The sequence below is a fragment of the Notechis scutatus genome, chromosome 3 (genome assembly GCF_049901735.1).
Source record: "Notechis scutatus isolate UNSWTSFEM ecotype Mainland chromosome 3, rNotScu1.2, whole genome shotgun sequence".
Classification (NCBI taxonomy): domain Eukaryota; kingdom Metazoa; phylum Chordata; class Lepidosauria; order Squamata; family Elapidae; genus Notechis; species Notechis scutatus.
Genome location: NC_142011.1, coordinates 15,458,935 through 15,474,088, shown reverse-complemented (window position 1 = coordinate 15,474,088; position 15,154 = coordinate 15,458,935). Strand labels below are relative to the sequence as shown.

General features: G+C 39.3%; 2 protein-coding genes across 2 annotated transcripts in view; one reads left to right on the top strand and one right to left on the bottom strand.

Annotated features, from left to right (window-relative positions):
* Positions 1-15,154, top strand: part of STX16 (syntaxin 16) — a 385,173-nt gene that overhangs the window by 51,409 nt on the left and 318,610 nt on the right. The gene's annotated exons all lie outside the window — the stretch shown is intronic.
* LOC113410493 (piezo-type mechanosensitive ion channel component 2-like) overlaps positions 1-15,154 on the bottom strand; it is a 76,575-nt gene that overhangs the window by 4,680 nt on the left and 56,741 nt on the right. Inside the window, exons 39-48 of the mRNA XM_087959029.1 lie at positions 13,825-13,948; positions 12,594-12,741; positions 11,166-11,377; positions 8,361-8,519; positions 6,081-6,228; positions 4,162-4,344; positions 3,457-3,549; positions 1,341-1,510; positions 580-696; positions 124-203 (exon numbers count right to left, since the gene is read on the bottom strand). Of these exons, the coding sequence (XP_087815155.1) occupies positions 124-203; positions 580-696; positions 1,341-1,510; positions 3,457-3,549; positions 4,162-4,344; positions 6,081-6,228; positions 8,361-8,519; positions 11,166-11,377; positions 12,594-12,741; positions 13,825-13,948 (1,434 nt within the window). The remainder of the gene's footprint in view (positions 1-123; positions 204-579; positions 697-1,340; positions 1,511-3,456; positions 3,550-4,161; positions 4,345-6,080; positions 6,229-8,360; positions 8,520-11,165; positions 11,378-12,593; positions 12,742-13,824; positions 13,949-15,154) is intronic.

The following is a 15,154-nucleotide window of genomic DNA, read 5'->3' as shown; positions in this document are numbered from 1 at the left end:
TTCTACTCAGCCAAGCAACAGTTATAAAATTTGTCTGTTTCTTAATAGCAGTTTAGAAATTGGATTACAGGGCAGTATCTCAAAGTAGACAGCACATGTTAATCTGCCAATCATAGAACTTACCAACTTTCAAGCTATTTGCTATTTTAGCATCTGCCTCATTAGTTGTTCTGAGATATTTTGGTAGAACACCAGGAAGTATACTTGAGAAGGAAAAAAGAATAACATTGTTATTTTTACAAGCTTCCAAACCAATGCTAATGCTGAATTTCATTTTTTAAACACACTCATCCAGCCTACATATTTTACTGCCTAAAGTGGAGCAAAAATATTGTATCTTCTCCATCCAGATCAAGAAACATTGTGCCTAAAGCTAGAAAAACAATTATAAACTTGAATCTGAAACCCAAGAAGCATTAGCCTTAACACTGGAAATACAAAAATAGCCTTCCCCAAAAAATCTAATAATGATATTGCATTATTTGATCATGCAATTGCATCACCACCTTGACTTGTTGCAGACATTCCTGGTTATTGGCCAGAGTGAACTTTTAGACTAAAACAAAAAATACTACCTACATTGGTTCAGTCCGAGTCCCAGAGAGCATGTGAACGATTTGATCCCTTATTTTCTTCTCTCCATATCGCATGGTATGTACGCCAGATGCTTCAATATTTGTCACAAGAGAAGCATTCCTGATTTCATAAGGAAATGAACAATAATCTTAAATTAACACCACAGAAGCCACTTGGGGAAGGTCTGATGCATCTTTCTGATATTTTCTGGACTGTACATATTTGTGAAAGCATAACGAATAGGGATTTAAGAAGGGTGCCTCTTTTTGGAAAAGAATATTTGCCTTCGAGGAGGATTACGAGTCTGATGTACATCTAATGCTGCATCATAATATGATTGCTTTGGCTTCAGTGGAATTTGGGAAACCACCTCAAGATGTTTGTAGACAGGGTCAAGGGCAGACAAATGATGGAAGCAGCATTACATGAATATAATGCAAGCCCCACCTCTTCTACATAGATCAGCACATTGCATACACAATGTTCACAAAGAGGCAGGGCTTAAGTTGCAATAGCACAATACTGGTTTCATCCTTTTTAGAAAAGCGCAGAGATGCCTCTGAATCTGCTTGACGTTGTTTAGTGTTACAGAGGAACCAGGCCAGGGTCCCTTGTTAAACCATCTATGGTTTAAAAAGAACCTAATATAACATGGGAACCAGGCCACAATGTAAGGAAATTAATGCAATAACTAAGGACTGTATTTCATTTTCTAAGCTAGCTTCAATATGTGCATAAAATACATTCTTTTGTTTTTCTTTTACCTGGTAAGTGTCCAGTGGAAGTTGACATAAACTGCAGAGGAATTGGAGAGCTCTGCGATCATAGCTTTCCGATTCCCTGGACTGATGCTCCAGAGCAGGCTGGCATTGCCTTTTATCTTAGCAATTACAATGTCCTCTGGGCTATACCGATCTATAAAGTACGAGGCAAACTATAGGGAAAATAAAATAAATTTGAAAACAGTTTTAAAAGCACAATGTAAAACTCACAGTTTACCCCAACCCAAGAACTTCCAAAGATATTGGAATTGCAGGCCTTAGGGTTTCTAGCCAACTCAAAACAACAACAAATTTTCTATCAATCTATGAATCTATCCATCTATCAATCAATCTATCTATCAATCTATCAGTATCTATCTAATTTAGGTATCACTCATCTCTCAGCAATTATTATTATGGCTGGTTGCACAGTCAATCAGATGCTTACACTGGATTTGGCTTCCCAAGAACCCAGATATCTTAGTGTATTGGTGTAGTATATATGCAGATCCAAGCAGTGTTGTCTTTTGTAATTGTCAAATGGAAATTTTGTCAATGTGCAGATTTTCAAAGTGTCATTCAAGATTTTTTGGACAGGTGCCAGTGGGCCAATAATCGCCAAGATCACAACAACTGGTATATGCCACTATCTTTCAATTCTGATGTTCAGATCTTATGATTATACCATTTTATTCGTAGTTTGAATTTTTTTTAATATCAAGAATATGCCAAGAGAGCCCAGAAACATGTGAACAGTCCCAATCCAGTGGCGTGCTGAATTGTCTCATGCCAATTGTGAGATCCAGTTGTTACATTTTCTGGACTTTTGTGAGCTGGTTGAGTGTAGGCTAAGCCATAATCATTTATTGATGGCATGGCATGGAGCCAGCAGAGCTAGTTTGAATGCATTTAACAGGACACCACTTCCCCAATGTGCCCTGCTTTCTATTTCATTATGAAAACGTGATAGCATAAGAAATAGGCTACAGTCGACCTGGGAAATTCCTTCCAGGCATCTGGTAACCAACACATTTTACGCTGAATGCAAAGGAGGGGAAGAATACAACTTCCAGCCAACAGCTCCTGCTTTTCATTACGAAAGCAGCTAGTAATTGAAAAAGGGAAGATAACCAATAACAACGTGCATTATCCCTGCTTCTAAAGCTGTAATATGGACAACACTCCCTAAGAGAGTTGGTTCAGTTTGTTGTACTGATTCAGTTACATCTTCTTTTCCATAATTCTGTTGTTTTAGGGCTTGAATTGAATTTAAATCAGAACTCACCAACACCCTGGGCCAAGAACTGGTTTCTCAGACCAGGATTAAAACCAGGAATAATATGAAATTAACAGTAAAACGGGATGCGGAATGTATTTTTCTCAAAAATGAAGTAACAAAGCCAAATTTGGAGATACATTGTAATATATGCTGTATATATTTAGTTTTGGATTGTTTCTGTTGGTTTTAAGTGCTTTATTGTTTTAGAATTGTAAGCCACCTAGAATCATTTGGTTGAGATGGGTGACCATAGAAATTAAATAAATTTCCTTGAAATCTGCAATGTGTTTTTATGGGGCAACTGGAAGAAACAATGCAGTTCACATTGGAAACATGATCCCTGCAGTTCACATTGTCTTTGTGTGTGTATATACAGTACATATATTTACGGTATTCAGCTTTGTTCAGGTATTTTCCCACGTCATTATAGTTGTGCTTTTAAAATTGTAGCAACGTTTCGGCAGAATCTCACCTGCCATCATCAGGCTTCTGTATTGTGTTCGTCTGTGAGTCAGACTTTCACAGCTGTTTCTGTTTTAAATTTGGTGCTAGCCTACTAGCTATGCTAGTTATGCTAGCAGAACACAGCAAACTCCAAGACCAATAAACTCAGACCAAGACTCCCAACCAATCAGGATGAAGAAAAAACCATTCTGGCACAGCAGCCTGATGATGGCAGATGAGATTCTGCCGAAACGTTGCTACAACTTTAAAAGCACAACTATAATGACGTGGGAAAATACCCGAACAAAGCTGAAGGCCATACATATAAATACCCGCGAAAACTTAAGAAAATAAAGTACATATATTGTGTATATACAAAGGTACATATAAACTTACAGGGTAGAGAGCATATTGAGCGGTTAATTGGTTATATGCTGCACGAGTGAAAGGAACCAGATTTTGTTGCTGAGCACTCATGGTGAACAAGGACTGGGGGGAAAAAAATGAAGACTACATTACAAACTTTTGCTGTGCTAGAAATGTAACTCACTGTATTAACTCTTGTAAATTGGCTTATATTAGCCTTGCGCTAATGCAGCAATGCAGCTCTTTGGATTCATCTCCAAATAATGCTCCAAAGGTGTGGGCCAGGAATTTCACAGCATTGTTTTCCAAATTACACAACTTGTGTTATTTATGTGATGACATCATGACACCTGTGATGTCATCATGGCTTCTATCAGACATTTAAGTCTCCAGCTGACCATTATCTCCTCCACCCATTCTTTTCAGATGTGCTCAATTACAATTTCCAGGATGGGCTCCCAAATTTGGAACAAGTTGGGGAAAAATTATCTATTCTGATCAGGAAGAAAAATCTTCCACATCACCAACTGTGTAATTCTTTCTGATAGAGATAACAAAGACTGAATGAGGCCTTATTAATTTAATAAGTAAAAATCTTTTTCAGGCGAGGATCTGCTTAACCACAGACCCATAGCTCCCTTCTTCTTTTAGTTGATTTAAATTGAGCAGTGGAAATGGAGCTATCGTACTTGTAAAAGCTTTAAATGTTCTCTTCTCAATTGTCCTCTCTGTTACCTCATAACCACTGATGGTAATTTTGACAGAAATATCCAGGGGCTGGTTGGTGACATTTGCCACAGATTTCAATGACATAAGAAGTGGAAACCATACAATGAAGACAAGTAAGAAGACAGTGAAGCCACCCATCACAGATTTCATAATTGGTTTCTTCTTCTGCCCAGGAGGTTGGGGATATTTCTGGAGGGGAAAGAGAAGTTAATTGACAAAGACTTTGGTTATTCCATATACATACTGAAATAATAGCAATAGCAATTAGACTTATATACCACCTCATAGTGATTTACTGCATTCTCTATGACAGAGTCAGCACATTGCCCCCAACAATCATTTTACCAACCTTGAAAGGATGGAACGCTGAGTCAACCTTGAGCGAGTCAGGATTGAACTTCTGGCAGTGGGCAGAATTAGCCTGCAAAGTTTGCTTTCTAATCACTTTGCCACCACGGCTCAATAAGTAAATAGTATAACCAATCTATACAGTATAGAGCCAACTGAAGCCAGAACCAGGAGCAGCAACCTTAAAATTCTACACAAGGGCTTCAGCATTGCTAATTTTGATTTTGAAGGTGATCAAAACTAGCAACGCAGCATGTTCTGAATTCTATTTCCTAAGCTCTGGTGATCAAAGCTACACTGGTGGTGGTAATATTCCAAGGCAATGCATGACTCAATGTTTTTCTCCCTTTCCCTTCTCCCTCTCAAATAACAAGGCAGGGAGAGTCAGCTACAGCAGTGATCCCCAACCTTTTTGACGCCGCGGCCCGGTACCGGCATCAGCTGGGCGCCGCCATCTTTTTTTGATGAAAAAGTGCTTCCAGTGACCTCACCGGAAGCACTTTTTCGTCAAAAAAGATGGCGCCAGCGCTTCCGGTGAGCTTTTTCGGGTAGAAATGGCTTTCTACCCGGAAAAGCTCACCGGAAGCGCTGGCGACGCCATCTTTTTTTGATGAAAAAGTGCTTCCGGTGAGCTTTCTACCCGGAAAAGCTCACCGGAAGCACTTTTTTACCAAAAAAAAGATGGCGGCGCCCAGCAACCAGCGGCCCGGTAAGACTTGTTTTGCGGACCGGTACCGGTCCGCGGACCGGCGGTTGGGGACCCCTGAGCTACAGGATCTAAGTAAATTGTGGGAAGTGGCATATAATTTGAATAATTTTAAAAGGGGACTGGAGAGGTTCATGGAAGACAGGGATAACAGTGATTACTGAGATTTCTGCCCTCTGAATTATGAGCAATGGGCCTTAGTACTGACTGCTAAGAAATTCCAGTAAATTGCCTTCTGGTCCAGGGTTGTTAGTTTCCCCAATTATCTAGTTGAACACTGGAGGACACCGATTTATTAATTTATGTACTGCTCATAACAACACTGGGCTAGATGGGCTTAGGGTCTGATCCAGAAGAATTCTGATAAGATTTTTAAGACTATTTTTTTTTCTTAAACAAAAAAAAAAAAAAAACCAGCATCTAGGACATACACATAACTGAAAACTCTATCCCTGCTGATGATATGCATCAAGCCCAGCAACCAAGGAAAGCATATTTTTGTAGGTATAATACAATTTTTCCAGTGCCAAATATTTCAAAATCCCTTTATGAGTTATCACACAAATGTACAATGATCTCAGTGTTTTCATATCAGTGTTTCCAAAAACCACGTTGTTGCCATATTTCCATATATGAGCAAAAAGATGGCTATCACAGAAGTTGGAAATCTTAAATACAGTGTTTATTGTAATATGGCTAATGAAAACCAACCGTTTCAGAGGTTGACTACTAGACCATCCCAGACTTACCCACCCACCCAACCTGACACTTTGTAGAAGTTTTACTCTACAATTTCCAGAGTTCCCAGCAAGTTTATCCTGTGTCACCTGCATTAAGAGGGTTAGCAAGATCCAGAAAAAATACCACTCACTTTTTCACATTCTCTCTGACATTTTAGAATGAAAATATTTGCATAAATATCCTCTAGGCAGATCCAACTGGACAAGCTGAGTGTAGAATCAGTCCAGATCCAGTCCATGGCAGCCTTCAGCTCAATCAAGAAAGGCATTATGCGGAATCTATCCATGAGAGAATAAAAAAGGGAAATTGATATTGGTACTAGCATTTTGTAATAAACAGTTCAAACATAAACATTTGATAAATTAATTTTAGGAGTTTATTCAAAGGCTTTCCTCTAAAGAAAAATCTGCAGAGAACTATCGATCTTTAATTTGGATACCAATAATATCCTGATATCGGTAATTCATCTTTCAAAGAATTACAAATCAAAGCATCTACACTCATTTTAAATGTACACTGCAGAAATGTTCTGCAAATAAATAATTTAACCAATGCTGCTAACACTGGAGCTTCCCTATATGTTTTCAGGTACAAAATATTAAGACAGAATGAAAATGATAAATTGTACTTTTTTACAAGTGGCATAGAGGCAACCCAAAAAATCATATATTATTGATTGACTAATTGATTGATTTTAGGACCAGTCACTCATAGATTTCCATTTATAACTTAAACAAAAGGATGACTCATAAAAAATTTACAATCGTAGTTTTATGGCTGTTTATAAAAAAATCTATTCAAATTGTCAAAACTAAGTGATTTATTACTACATGAAAAAGGAAATGGGGATAGCCAGGACTGTTCCTTGATTCCGTTGTCTGGGAGCCACAGAGTTCTGATTATCATTCTACTTAAACATAGACATACTCTTGAACATAGACCTACTAGTTCCCCCCCCCCCATAAATCATATTCAGTAAATCAATCCCAGTGCATCTATGCTAAGCAAATGGCTACCCAATCTTCTTTCTTGAAAATCTCCAGTGATAGAACATTTACAACAGGTGCTGCTCTCAGTCAGGAATTTCTCCTTATTCCATGTTTGGATCCCTCTTAAGTTTCACTTGCCAGTTTTGTCTTGCCCTTAGATGCTCTGGAGAAATAAATCCAGACCTTCTGATGTTCCTTCATGCATCTGAAGACTGCTTCCATGTCTTCCCTGATCTTTCTCTTCTTTAAGCTAATCCTATTAAGTTCCTTTACTCAATCTTCAGAGGATTTAGCCCTCAAGCCTCTTGCTAGTTTTGTATTCTTCTCTGCACTCTTTCCAACTCTTCAGCATCTTTTTTCACATTGTGAACTCCAGATGCTCAAGGAGGCATGTTTAGCACTTTTTCCTCTAATTGCCCCTCCCACATAAACCCTCTAAATCTAGGAAGTTTGATTGAAAGAGATTTATCAACCTAAAGACAACTAGTGACCTTCCTTAATTGAAGGTGGAGTAGATCTTGGGTCTTCTAATTCCTCATTCAGTACCATAACAACTACTGGTTGTTGGGCTGGAAAGAAAAAGTGATTGAAAGTTACCTAGTGAACTTCTGTGCCTGAGGGAGGACTAGTACTTCGTCTTCCAACCTTAGTCCCACATTTTAACCATAAGGTCATATTGTTTAGAATATTGTTTAGAAATATGTTTGGAGTTGTAGAATAGAGCTCACTTTCCCTTCCCACAATCTATATCAGTAGAATAGTTTGGGCCAAAGAAGAATCTTTTTGCTGCTGAAGTTATTTTATTAGTATGAGAGTCTAAAACCTACCAGTTAGTTCAGTGGTGGGATCAAAAAATGTTAACTACCAGTTCTATGGGCATGGCTTGGTGGGCATGCCGTAGCTTGGTGGGTGTGGCTTGGTGAGTGTGGCAGGGGAAGGATACTGCAAAATCCCCATTCCTTCCCCACCCCACTAACCTGTTTTCCAGCTCCATTCTCCTGTGCAGGGCAACAAAAGGAGACCCAGCCGATCAGCTGGGCCTCAGGGGGCAGAGAATAGATGAGGGCGGGGCCAGTCAGAGGTGGCATTTGCGGGTTCTCTGAACTACTCAAAATTTCCGTTACTGGTTCTCCAGAACTGGTCAAAACCCGCTGAATACCACCTCTGAGTTCGTTCCAATCTCTCTTCTGGCCACCTTTTTCTAAGTGAGCACATCAGATGTGGTATTCAGCAGGTTCTGACCAATTCTGGAGAACCGGTAGCGGAAAATTTGAGTAGTTTGGAGAACCAGCAAATACCACCTCTGACTGGAGATTTTACAGTACCTTCCCCTGCCACGCCTACAAAGCCACAGAACTGGTAGTAAAAGAATTTGAATCCCACCATTGGAGCACATGTCCTGTCATGAAATTACTACTTACCCTTGGAATAAGTAGAGGTTTATATAGTTGTAATTCTTGGTTAAAAAGTGGCCTGTGGTCCGATTTGCGTAGCCACATTTGATCTGATATGCAGACAAACCAAAATAAATGCACTTGACCAAATACCACACCTGAGCCAATCTATTCCTGTTAAATCTCCTGCAAAGGAACAGAAAAATAAAAATTTTCTTAGTTCTTGGCTGTTACTTAATTTAGTGTCTATGTACAGCCTTGTGAGGGGACAGACAGAATTGTCATTAATTACACACGAATTACATTATGTATTCACAGGGGAAGAGTTCAAAATCTGCAGGATGGCAGGCACAACATCACAATGAAGCTCTGCCACTTTTGTACATGTGAGTTAAATAGATGCATGGACCAAGATGACAGGGATACTATTGCCACACTGTGCTTGCCATCTTACAAATTTTGATAAATACTGCAGACCAGTTGTGGATGCACAGAAGAGAGAAAAGAGAAGAGTTAAATCCTCTTCTTCATTCCCTCAATAACAACTGGAGGCTATATAAAGTAAAGGGTTACAGCTTTATTAGGGACATGAACTACATGCAGATAATTCTGTACCTTATATTTATCAGTTAATGAATGAATTGAGGGCAGATTCTATGAAGCATTAGGATGGCTATAAATATAAGACTTTATTTTCTCCTGGAGAATTGTTCATCGATATACTAATGTAAGCATGCACAATAAATAAATAAACAAACAAACATAATCCCCAAGTACAAATATATGTTCTACTGCTTAGATCTGGGTATACTTTCTGCAGCACAAGTATCATAAACTCAAGTTCCTTGTATACATGGCTATCAAAAACTTTAGGTGCATCCCCCAAAGATCACAAACATTTTCACCAATTTGCATTATTTTAATGTGGCAGAAGAAGAAACATATTAAATACATACTTGGAAAGTAATCTGACTAGTTACCTATATACTACCATGTTTCTCCAACAATACGCCCCCCCCAATAGGAAGACCCAGCATGTTTTCTAGGCATAAAATGAAATTAACCCCTCCCCCCAAATTTAGGCCTAGTTTAAAACATGTGAAATTGGGGGGGAGGCAGGGGGGATCTTGCCATTAGGAGTGCCCCGCGGGCAGCTATGCCTCACCATCAGCCGCTCCTAACACCATGGTGGAGCATGGAGGGCTCCCTTACCTCTCCCTTACCCAGGTCAGCAGGCGGGCGGTGTTGGTGTGGATGTCCAGCAGCGTTTCAGCCGCTTCTGAGGCCTCCGTAACTTCCACAGTTCCCACCAATGCTGGCACCTCTCTCGCCAGCGCTGTCTCCAACAACAGCGTCTGAGTTGCTCCCGCTTTTCCCCCAACCCCGTAACAACAAGAAAAAAAACATTTTGAGGTACCTGAGAGCACTGTGCACTGCATTTTGGTTTAATCCCGAGCGGCTGGGTGGGCGTGAGAAGAGCTGAGCGAGCGTCTCTGCTGCTGCTACCCTTGGTGCTCCACCCTCGGGCTCTGCAAGTTTGCAAAAGTCCCAATGTTCCTGCATTGCAGCTGCAGCTGTCCCTCTCTCCAGCGCCGTCTCCAATAACAGCGGCAGTAGCGGCGGGAACCGTGGAAGTGTTTCAGCCACTTCTCGGGTGGGGGAGCCGCCTCTGTAACTTCCACGGTTCCCCCCGTTGCTGCTGCTTTTATTGGAGATGGCGCTGGTGAGAGAGGGACAGCTGCAGCTCGGCCTGGGCGCTTAGAATGCAGGAACGGGCTAGACACCGGGACTTTTGCAAACTTGCAGAGCCCGAGGCTGGAGCACCAAGGGTAGCAGCAGCAGAGATGCTCACTGCTCTTCTCACGCTCACCCAGCCGCCGGGATTAAACCAAAACGCAGCGCACGGCGCTCCCAGGTACCTCAAAATCTTTTTTTTCTTGTTGTTACGGGGGATGGGGGGAAAGTGGGAGCGACTCAGATGCTGTTGTTGGAGACGGTGCTGGTGTGCGGGAGGGGAGAAATTAATTCACCCCCAAAAAGACATCCTAGCCATTTTTTCAGGGCTCAAAAAAAAATAAAATAAAAAATAAGGCCCGGCCTTATTTTGTGAGAAACACAGTACTAAAACTATCCTGTCTTTTTTTTTTTCATTTCAAATGCAATAATATTTGTACTTTATGCCTGAAAGTAACTAAAGACACTAAACAGAATCATCAATATCTAAAATGGTATTTAACACTCTCAGTCTAAAGAACAATACATATTTCAAACAATCTTTAAAATGATAATTAAAGCAATAAATTATGAAATGCCCAATTACATTCAACAATGACTGAAGGAACATTCCACAATGTGGGTGCAACCACCAACATGAATCTAAAACAGAACTAGGTAAACCATAGGCCATACACAGTACCTAAATTTGAGTAATCTCCAGAATTCCTTCTTTCATTGCTTCTGAAATCTGGTAGCACCTTTTTGGTATTTTTTTCATTTCTTAATCATTTGAAACCATTACATCTGTTAATTTAAGTTTCATGTTCCTATAAAGAACACTTTCACTATAATTCAGCTTTGTAAAGGGTCTTTTTCCTGGACCTACTCATGACTTTTTGTACAGCCCACCACATCAAATTAATACAAAATATAATACTCAACCTGAGAAGACTTGGTTATCCTTGAGGACTTGAAGTAATACCTCGAAGCACACAGAAAAGACACATATAGAATAAAGGCCATTCCACCCACTGAATATATATCTCCCATTTGAATTGAGCCCCAAAAGATCTTTGCAGGAAGCAACTCCCAGTTCCTTCCTGGATGTTGCCATACCGTTGTGTTACTTGTGGCAAAATGAAACACATCCAAATATGAACGCCAAAGACCAAGATCATTTGGAAAACACACTTCCCAAACGTGTTCTTTCTTAGGTAGAGTGCCCTATCAATTATCATGGTGCCAAACTGTATCAAGAGTATCACAAGCCAAGGTACAGGGACTTCATCTTCCAAAAGGGATTCTGCGAAATCATCCTCTGAATGTTTCTGAAATATGTTAGAAAAAATTAATAATAACACCGTGACAAAAGAAAGCAAAAGACAGTATTAATAGCAATAGATACCTTGCAATCCCAAAACATGTGAAAGACCACTTGAATAGCATCAGCACTGACAAAAACCCTTAACATCTCTGCCTATCCCAGGCCCTTGGGAAAGACTCCATTGGTGGATAAAAATACCAAGTTGAATCTAAACATCTAGCTAAACATATATGACCAAACATCATCATAATAATGCCAAATAAAACTAGATTACGTTAAATTTCCTCTTTTTTTTCTGAACTCCAATTTCTTTTGTCTACGACTTTTTATACAGTATTTCTGCACTTTGCTTAGTGCTGTTTATTCCAAAGGAATAGTATGAGACATATGTATTAATATCAATAACCATAACAATAAAAAATCAATGTATTCACACATATAATGGTTCCACACTTTAGACTGGCATTTAAAATCATTTAAAGTTTTAAATGCAAATACTTGCATTTTATTTTCAAATCCAGCTTCATAAGTTTATTTAACAAGTATTATCTCTAATTTCCATTGTATCATATAGAAGCCATATTGCTCCTATGTTCCATAGACTCAGTTCCAAATATGCTTCATCAACTTCGGGTTTACTTTTTGCTTTAAAGCATTTGAGTCCTATCCTCTTAGATCTGTAGTGTCTTCTAATATCATTTTCCTTTCCTTTCCTTTCCTTTCCCTTCCCTGCAAGGTAATCATCTTTTATATTAGGGTCACAATGACTGCATGAGCTAACAGTTCTTAGCTCAAGGTCACCTAGTGAACTCCACAATTAAGTGGGGATTTAAATCCAGGCCCAATAATCGAAAACTAAAATTACTACCCCAAATTGGTTCTTGAGCATTCATACATTCACAAGACATCACATATTCTTGCAACAAAAATATCTAAAGATACTTTTATAAGAGCATTTATTTCATTGAACTTGAAATTGTTCTGGACTGAAGAACTTGAAATTGAAAAGTATTCATGGATTTGGAACTTTTGAAATAATAGCAAAATAGTAATAGCTTTTGAGCACATCATGAGCATATGAGTATTTCTTCTTCATCACTGAGGGAAGCATTATCTGTTTGAAATTCTGGAGAAAAAAAAAAACCTTTCTTCCAGACCCACCAAAACATACTCTACAAAACCTTTCTGTTAGAATCTCAACAACACACATTGCTACTTACCCCAAATGCCCCATAGCCAAAGATGGTAATAATAAAATTAATCACATCAGCAATAAAGATGTAACCATAGATATCGCAGACTGGACTGCTCTTGAGATAAATGATGTCATAGAAGAATTGCTTGATAGGCCGATAAATCCAAAGCACACTGGGGGTAAGAATTTATCTAGATCCGTCAAAGTGCAAAGTAGAGTCATATTTGTTAAGATAAAGTCCTTGCTTAAAATTCAAGAAAAAAGTGATAGCATTATAGCAGACACTGCAGAAAACACATATGCTAGCTAGTTGAGATGAGGTTGTAGACCCAAAAAGTGGTCTAAATGTGAACTAAGGAACCCATCATTTCAGGACCTCCTATTTCTAGGGCTGGATACCTCCTCCTCCATCTGTTCTTTCACACATACAGTAGTCTGATGCACATTACTTTTTGGTTGGGTCAGATATCAAGCCGATATATCTGATTTCATTCTAGGACATCTCAACTCAGATAACCATGAAAAGACAGTTATTGTAATCATAAATGAAAGCAAACCACAGGATGTTATTCTATTTTACATCATCTATCTTTATGACAAAAATTTCATCCCGTCTTATTATGGCTAAATTGGAGGGCAAGGTGTGTGAGGGAGGCTGAGTCTGTTTCTCAGCAATTGACTGATTTGTCTATTCATAAAGCCATGATCACAGAGGCATCCCCAGAAGTAAGCAAATGACAAAATGAGCATTACACCGTTGTGATTAAGCTCTGCCCATTTTGTCCATGCATTGTGTTGTGACACATACATACAAAACATGCAGAACTTAAGTACAACAGTGCAGTACTTCTTGCATCATTCTGACCCCAGATCTTCTCTCAGAGCTATGTTTTTTGCATCATCAAGTCAGCTAAACAAACTCTCAAAGATCTTGACCATTTTATAGTCAGAAGCAAATGTAGCATGTTTCTTTCTTGTAGAATTCTATGTAGAAGCATTGTTTTTTCAGGCATGGTCATCATCAGGCAATGTCTACTCTTCCTGACATCCCTTGCCCTACTTGCAACTCTGCTCATTCGGGTTGCAACACCTTACTTTCTCTAGGTCAGTGTTTCTCCATCTTGGCAACTTTAAGATGGGTGGATTTCAACTCCTAGAATTCCCCAGCCAAGGGAAGTTGAAGTCTGACCATCTTAAAGTTGTCAAGGTCAGGAAATACTGTTTTAGAATAAAAGGAAAGGAAACCCTCCATTTACATTTTAATCAGCAACTTTTTAGTCTTAAGTATCTTCTGGTTCCTTGTTTCTTTAGAATGTCTCTTCTTGCCAGAGGGAGGTTTTCTGAAAAGGCTGCATGTCTTCTCTTCTTTCAGAGATTTGTCTGTCAAGAGTAAAGGAAAACATTCATTATGCTATCTGAGAAGCTTTCACATGACAGGATAAATTTTTTAAATGCTCCCCAACTTCTGATGCGGTTCCATTCCCAAGCACATAACAATTGATCTTCAGTCCAATCATGTCTTCTGAAACATTAAAAGAAATGCCCCTGTGCAAATTCCTGTGTGGGAGAATCCCTCCCCAAATGGCAACAAAAGAATCTAATGAACACAGAGCGATCAAACTTTCACTTTTTGATTGCAAAAGAAATGTGAAACTTCTCAACATAAACCAAACCACAGCAATAACAGTAAAAGTGAGCAAGCTGTTAGGACAGGGAGAGGCCATTTGGTGGAGGTTGAGAGACACAGTGGACAGAGTAATTAAAAAAGGGAAAACCCTTGGATTTTCTATTTTTATTTCCATTTTTAAGGTAGGGGCTACTTTTGTTTCTCAAATAGATTGAGTTTATTTTACAGTTTAAGCTACATTTGTACTCTCAAAATGATGGGAAATCACACTGCCCATTTTCAGCAATGGCACTGTAGTTGGAGAAGTTTCTAGAATCACAAAAGGGGATTCCGAGCCTATGGTTACTCACTCTAAGATAGGATAACAACAAATGCAAATGGACTTCCGGTTTGCTCCTCGTTGGAGTTGGAGCAGAATCCGCGATTGTGCGCAGTTTCGCCTGAGCTCACTTGCTGGAGGGTCTCGGTTGAGACCAGAATCACCCTGTAGGGGTGGTGAAGAAGGGGGGAATAGCCTGGAGGGTTGAGGGGAGCCACAACTCCCCTCCCTAACAGGGAAAAACCCTCCCAAAGGCAAGCTGCAGCGGTAGTCTTAAAATGGCCACCACAAAGACAAAGAACACTCTGGGAAAATAAGTTTTGTGCTGGAGCAGAGAAGTCGTGAGCAGAGTGTGAACCAGGCAAAAGACATCATTTTTGAGGTACCCTGGACTTAAAATAAAGGGCTATCTTGGAGGAAAGTATGTGGAAGTGGTGACCAAAGAAAGTGAGAAGGAAATTGGATTTTATAAAATTCAGATTGAATTACTGTATTGGATTAATTTGGAGGAGAAAATTTAAAGGAAAATACTTTAACACAATAAAGGTTTAGAAATTAAACTGGATAACTATTGAACTACTAATGCTAAAATTGAGTGTGTTGAAAAGAAAAGAAATAACAGCTAATGATTGAAGTTAGC